Raw genomic sequence first — 7925 nt, forward strand, 5'->3', positions numbered from 1 at the left:
TTACACATTCCCTCAGTTGATCCTTCTTTGGGTAATCTTAAAAGTGCATCAGCATTTGCATGTTGTTTTTCTGCCCGATGAATGATTGTAAAGTTATATGGTCCTAATTGTTGTAACCATCGGCATATTTGTCCATCTGGTTCTTTGAATTTATGAAGCCAAGTTAACGATCCGTGATCCGTTCTCAAGATAAATTCTCTTCCTAACAATTAATGCTTATAATATTTCACAAAGTAAATCACTGCCAACATTTCCTTTCGGGTTACACAATAGTTTTTCTCAGCGGAGCTCAATGTTCTACTTCCATAAGCTATAACATTTTCTCTTCCATTCTGAATTTGTGAAAGAACACATCCTATGGCCTCATTACTTGCATCTGTGTCTAGAATAAAACTTCCATCATTAATATCTGGATATCCTAAAATTGGCGCATTTTGTAATTTCTTCTTTAGTTCTTCAAAAGATCACACTCCTCTGTCCATATCCATTTGTTGTTTTTGCTCGTTAGAGAGTGCAAACATTTTGCAATACTGGCAAAATCCTTTATATATTTCCTATAATAAGATACTAATCCAAGAAAACTTCGCAATTCTGTGACATTGTTTGGTGTTGGTATCTTTTCAATTGATTCAGTTTTAGCAGGGTCTGTCTTGATTCCTGTCTCAGAAACAACATATCCGAGAAATGACACTTCTTTCTTAAAAAAGGCCTTAAGCCTCAAATTAGCTCCATCCAGTCTATCTAACACCTTCTTCAAATTCTCCAAATGCTCATCAAAACTCTTCCCATACATAATTATATCATCTAGATAAAGTACAGCCACATTCCACTGTAGTCCACTTAATGTTCTCTCAATAATTCTCTGAAAAGTCGCTGGAGCATTACATAATCCAAAGGGCATAACATTGTATTGGTATATTTACACATTTACACATAATAACACATACCTTGCATCATTGTCAACTTAGAACGCATAGGCGTCGGAACCGGGGGGGGGGGGGGGGGCCTTTATGAGATCTTTATAAAAACACAATTGATTTTTACAGAAGTTTTGCACCACTGATAGAACACCCTCTTATCATTCTTTTTGATATGCTGTATTTACACCTGTTGCCTTATTGAATGAAACATACCATGTGCATGTATAAAACTGCAAGGTTCATATGCGGGAACCGCATTTCTATTATTCCATAATTTGTTTGCAGTGGTGAAGAGGAAGCTTAGCTGTTTTTTAAACTGTAAGTAGTATGATTTGAACATGAAATGAACACATACATAGATGAACAAATTTATCTTCACAATTAAGATTTGATTAAAGCCAATAAATAAACAAATAATCATTATGATTTAAACTTTAAATGTAATCTATTAAGTAATATCGAATTTATCTCAAACGAATGCAGATTAATTGGTCAAGCACAATCCCTGATTTGTTGAACAGTTTACAGTAAGATAGATATTGGTAATTAACGGGTCATGAACACGATGTTGGTCAATTCTATTTTTCTGATTTTATTAATTACAGTACTTTATGAATTTGTAATGATGACATGAAAAAATAGGTCTAGAGATCTCTGAAGTATTTTTATTATAACTGTTTACTGAGCAATAATTTGTTATTCGTTATAGAAACAAAAATGTTCATTGTACACCTGTTGAACTATGCAATCCATACTTATATCATATTTTACTTAATTAAGGGTTAACGGGGGGGGGGGGGTCAGAAGCCTAAAACTTTTATCCCTATCATATGGGACAGTAGAAAAGTTTTTAAAAGCAACGTAGAACAAAAGTTGCTTCGAATAATGTTCTAAACAATATTCCATCTTTAAGTTAGAACTATTGGTCTATGGCCCCTGTAAGGAGTTAAAGGATTAGCCGCTAAAACACTGTTATACAGATATCTTTTAAACGGTCAACCAAAAATATAACACTTGTTGAATTGAATTTGTTTTTATTTATCAGCCTTTTCATTTGATATCAAGAAAATGGCTGGCCCTTCAAAGTAGGGGCCAACAGAGCCCTAAAATCATTTTACTCTATAATTCTTTCTTGGCAAAAATATGTTATTTATTATAGTTGCAAAATGTTCATTGTATAGCTGTTCATCGATATAGTTTTATAGCAAAATCATATGTTACGTAATAACAGGTTTCAAGAGACCGGGAGACGGAAACCTTCATCATTTATATCTGGAAAAAGAAAAATATTTTGAAAAGCAGTGTAGAAAAAAAAAAAAGTTGCTTAGAATAACGTTTTAAATTATATGCATTTTAGGTGCGAAAAGGTCAAATTAAATAGGCCATAACTCAGAGGGATGGATACTGACCCCCATTATCTTTGTATTTTTTAAGTATGTTTTGTCTACAGATTTCAATGATATACTTCTCAAGAAAATCTTGATACAACAACATTGAGGAGTGGGATACCTTAATTTGTCTTAATAACTTTCTGTAGCAATATATTTACAAAATTAAAGTTTCTATGTGTTTTATAATGTAATTTAATATTTTATGGTTGTATTATCTCTTGTATAAAGGAAATAAGGTCTAAACCAAACTTAAAATATGAGATTAAAGCGATTTAATGAATTGTAAAATTTGTGCAGCTATTCGTATTTTATTATTTTTTAATCCTCGGAATAATGTACATACATTTTCTAGATACTTGGGGTGGGGGTTGGGGGGTTGGAGAGGATGGTGTTCGGCCCTGTTCTCAAGCATCTGTGGCTTTGCCAGCAGTGCATAAATTGTTACGCGATTTTTCAAATATCATTATTTTAATATTTTATTTAGCAAAGCATTGCTGATTTGAATACTGAATTCAAAACATTGCCTCCTAAGTTCACAGTTTCCTTACTAAGTTTTATTCCTCAGAAGATAAACAATGAACATCTTTATCTACAGATTGGTTCTCTTTCAGTCTCATCTATCAAAAGAGAAGAACGCAGCTACATAATGGATTCTCAAACTGACAGACCACTCATTGATGTACCACGGATCATCTCAGAGATAAACACGAAGTTTGGAGGATTAGGCAGTATGTCATGTGTGAGTGATGAAAAACTGTGGACACGTGGTGTCGACAACATAGTGAGACTCTACAATCTGCAGGGGGACCTAGTGGAGTCAGTTCAAACCAAGTCAGGGAACCACCCACGGGACATAGCAGTGACAAGGAGTGGGAATCTAGTTTATACGGATTACAATGAAAGAACTGTGAATATCGGGGATAATTCACAGATACAGACAGTTATCAGACTACAGGGGTTGAGACCTAGCGGTGTCTGTAGTACCTCCTCTGATGACCTCCTGGTTGTCATGGACATTGATGATGATGCTGCTGCTAAACAATCAAAAGTTGTTCGTTACTCTTGGTTCACAGTTACACAAAGTATTCAGTACGCTGAGAATGGTCAACCTCTCTATTCATCGGATGGATTACTAACAAATTACATATGTGAAAACAGAAACCTAGATATCTGTGTGTCAGACCGAGGAGCCGGTGCAGTAGTGGTGGTCAATCAGGCCGGGAAACTCCGCTTTACCTACATTGGTCCTCCCTCTACTACCAAGGGATCATTTGCTCCAGCTGGCATCACAACAGACAGCCAGGGTCGGATCCTGACAGCAGACAATGACAACAACCGTATCCACATCCTCGATCAGGACGGACAGTTTCTCCGCTACATTAACAACTGTGATTTAAAGATTCCATTTTGTTTATGTGTGGACACCAGAGACAACCTCTTTGTGGCTGAGTGGAACACAGGAAAAGTGAAGAAAATCCAGTATTATATGTGAGTAAACTGTACATGAGTATAAACGATAATACACAAACATATAAATAGTGTGTATAATACATTGAAATAGATTCTATGTAATTATGACGTTTACAGATAAAAAGCTACTGCATCTTTGTTATAGAAACAAACTGTGTATACATTATATATTGCAAATTTGTGCATCATTCAAAGAATATTGTGTTGTACAAAGGAATGTAATTAAGTTTTATTTTCAATAAATAAAATTTATTTGAATACAGTTATACGATTTCTCTGCAATAAGTTCATAAGTTTTCAAAGATTATTGTACAAAGTTATACATGTATAAAGTTTCTCTATCTGATTTTGAATTTGTTAACCTACATTTCATTTTGTATCTATAAATTTGCATTGCAGTATATAAAATAAGTGCATTCATCCACTTATCAAAATCTGAAAAGCCTATGCCAATGTGTTTCCAACTAACAACATAACCGACAACAGATCTAAAATTTTGCCATATGAATAAAGAGTCACCACAATCGTATGATAAGTGTTTAACATTTTTAATCTCTCCACTGTTTTCACGTGGCATTTTTACATTTGGATTCAATTTACTTACAGACAGATTATTACTCAAAATATTGTGAAATAATTTATATTATGATTTAATTTAGCAATTTGCTTATCATGCATTTTTTGTGATCTTATCTTATATAATATATGAAGACAAAAAATGCTTACCGGTAGGAGTATCAACAATTTTACCTCAATATTGTTCTGGAAAATTTTCGACAAAAGACATATAAAACTGAGGATTTTAAGTTCCCGTAGGAAATATTGTATCACCTTTTAGAATTACATACTTGCTTTTTATATTTATAAACGGTGCATTGTCATTTGTTACTATTTTACTATGTCCTGAGATAAATAGATACATGTATGTCCATCTAATCCTGGTGATTTTTATTTTTATTTTAATTGCACTTTCGCATTCTTTTAAAAGGCGTTTATTATATAAGTAGTTTTTTCATCATCATTAAGTTTTTATTTAATTTTAGTTACATTTGTATATGTTGAAATTTCTTGGTTTAGTGGTAATTGGGATGTATAAAGATTTTCAAAAAATTTACACAGCGCTCCTAATATTTCTTTATTGCTATAAACAAATTTGTTTCCGTCTTCAATTGTTTTCTTTAACATTATTTTGTCGTCGACGTTGCTATAATTTTACTTGTTAATTCTTCATCATGTTTTATTTGTAATATAAGCCTATTTTGATTACTTATCATATATTTCATCAAGTTCTTTTTTCAAGTTTTTTTTTATGTGTTATGTATTTCATAAGAATGACACTCTTTAATGTGTCTAATTTTTCTTTCTTTATCCTTATTTGTTTTTTTTAAGTAGCTGTTTTTTTGGTATTGAGGTATTATTTGAGAACTTTTTAATGATATATTTCACAATTTCCCATCATTCATAAGGGCACTTTATCTTATTGAGACTTATTACTTCTTTAATAATTCTTTAATGGGTTTTTATCTTTTCTATATAATAAATTATTTTTTAGCACCCTGGCCCTCTTTTATTTTTATTTAGGAATAAAACTTATTTCCATTGCCATATGATTGCTGATTCTTTTTTGGTTACTTGCGTACTATTTCTAATTAATGATGAGTGGATAGAGAGTAAGAAGTTTTCCGTAATAAAACTGTAATCTATTCGACTTTTCTCAGGTATCAATCAAATAAAAGTTTTAGTAATAGATTTAAAATTATGTGTGCTTGTATCGAAACAATGGATTTGTTCGTCGTTTCCTAAAATTATATAATTAAAATTTTCTACTATTAACATAATTTTCATTACGAGAAAATCTGTTAACTCAAGATTTAGTACTTCGAAACAAAAGATGTCTTGATACATAAGTGAAAACAATTTGAGTTTAATAGTACTTCTTTGATTGTTATTATCTTCTACATGTTAAAACTGTTCATTGTATTGTATTTTAATGATAGAATGATCAATAAAAATACCTAACACATAGAATAATGTATTAACTTTATCAGGATTCAGAACACCAGACAACTTCTCTTTAAAGTCTGTAGCTTTTTATTTTCAAAATGATTTTCATGTATGCAAATATTCCTGTGAACCAACAATTATTTGCGACGACTTTATTTCCTGATGAACCTGCAATAAACTGGTTTGCACATGTTTTATTACTACCATATGGTGAATATTGGTCCGGAGCGGGAAATATTCGCGACAATGAGGCTCTCGCGAACACTGCGAAAATTTCTCGCATACGAGTACAAGCTGGTGTGTTGTATGAGAAAAGGTAAGTTCATGGCTCAGTGATCAAGTGTATTCGGCCAGTAGCCCAAAATTCAATGATACAAGTCCCACTGTAGTCACTTGATCACCCCTGCAAATGTTATTGTCATTTAAATTTTAGACCACGTGCTTTTGTTTGACCCTTTCAGTTTCGCAGTAAAAATCGTGCCTCGTGTTATTGTCTATTTCATAGATTCTAGGTACTTGTAGTCAAATATAAAATCTACAGGTCTATTGATTTTAAACTTTAACTTCATTAATTGGTGAAAAAAATGTGTTCTGGAAATAAATGTAACAATACAACAAATAGTTTTCGTCTGCTGTTGCAACAATTAACACGCTTAGTAAAGATCCTCTCTGAGGATTCATTTTCGATCCGCGCCTGACCCAGTAATAGCATCAATAGTGAAACAGACTATTCTATTTTATGCAGAATGTTCCTTGAAAATGGCTCGATATAGTAAGTTTTTGTGCAAAACAGTCATCCATTATTTTTTCAAAAAAATGGTATTGCACACCGCAAGCGTCAAACATGGCTATGATTTTATAAAGCAACCCAATGTTTATATTTCTAACCACTCTACACGTGGTTTCACCGGAACGATAACTCTGTTCTGAATATTATCGTTTAGAATAAATAACCGCTAGGTGGTAAAATAAGACATACAATGTACATCCTAAAAGATTTTAATGTTTGAACATAAATCAAATAAGGATATGATATGAAAAACGACCAGTACTCACGTATTTTGAGAATATTATCCGAGCACTTATACTTCCGCTCGAAATTTCACAGGAACTTAAAAAAAATCTCGGTGAAGTCTCGTGAACTTTCATTCGAGCACCTCTCGATTTATTACATACTTAGCAACGATAAAGAAAACATTCCGAACACATTCGCAGGGGTGTTGATGTCATGTTTAGTATCCTTATTATATGACAAGGGACCATACACTACAGACCCCTCTTTCCATTCTATTTAAAAATGATTCCAAAAATATAAATTTTGCATTTAACATTGATTTCAATATAATTCAACGTATAAATCGCAGTAATTTTTATTTGAAAGAAACATTTTGTTTATTGAGTTAGATATATAATTATGAATTAAATGATACATTTTATTGTAAATTGATTTTTTTTAATGATGTCCACCTGAAAATGAAATACAAGACCAATATATACAAAAAGCTAATGTGAACCTTGACCTGTTCTTTCCTATCTAAGGGTTACCGTCTTTGATTCTGTTACCGTCCACAAAAATGGTTCTAATATTTGTGTATTCCTAGCTGTATTGTTAGCCGGATTAAAAGTAACACACCATTTTCATTGTCACTTTTACAAATTAATTATTAAAATGTAAGATAATCATAGTTCTGATTTTGCAACCAGGTCATTCTAATTTAAAAATAATCTTATTGTACACTACGCAAAATAGCTCTTAATAGTTTCTCTGTATATAATACTTCATGTGCACATTTTTACATGTATATGTTATATTTGACCATAATATCAAAACAACAGATATGAAAATACATAAATAAGACGTTTGGTCTACTATGCTTTTTGGTAAAGAGTATCAAGTTTTTTCTGTTCTTTTTTGCTTGTCAATATGTTGAGGATGTTGCGGTGGATCTGACCCCTCCCCTCCATCCAGTTGTCTGTCGATCACTTTGAATAGTAAATGAAAATACAAGAGGTCATTTAAAATCATTCTCACATTGTTTGTTATATAGGAATTTATTTCTCTGCTGTGAGGCCGACGTAACCTGACTGTTGACGCAGAGCGATATCGCTTCATCCCTAGACATTAAATGTTTGGTTTACC

The 7925-nt window shown here is 32.3% G+C and overlaps 1 protein-coding gene across 1 annotated transcript; it reads left to right on the forward strand.

Annotated features, from left to right (window-relative positions):
• The first annotated feature begins 1133 nt into the window (after positions 1 to 1133).
• On the forward strand, positions 1134 to 3960 carry LOC117690520 (tripartite motif-containing protein 2-like). Its single transcript, XM_034474892.2, has 2 exons — positions 1134 to 1238; positions 2923 to 3960. Exon 2 carries the CDS (start codon positions 2958 to 2960, stop codon positions 3801 to 3803), a length of 846 nt encoding a protein of 281 aa, XP_034330783.2. The 5' UTR covers positions 1134 to 1238; positions 2923 to 2957; the 3' UTR covers positions 3804 to 3960.
• The last annotated feature ends 3965 nt before the right edge of the window (positions 3961 to 7925 follow it).

The sequence above is a fragment of the Magallana gigas genome, chromosome 8 (genome assembly GCF_963853765.1).
Source record: "Magallana gigas chromosome 8, xbMagGiga1.1, whole genome shotgun sequence".
In the NCBI taxonomy this organism is placed as follows: domain Eukaryota; kingdom Metazoa; phylum Mollusca; class Bivalvia; order Ostreida; family Ostreidae; genus Magallana; species Magallana gigas.

Coding starts and splice junctions, on each gene's coding strand:
- LOC117690520 (XM_034474892.2), top strand. CDS start 2,958: ATGGATTCTCAAACTGACAGACCACTCATTGATGTACCACGGATCATC.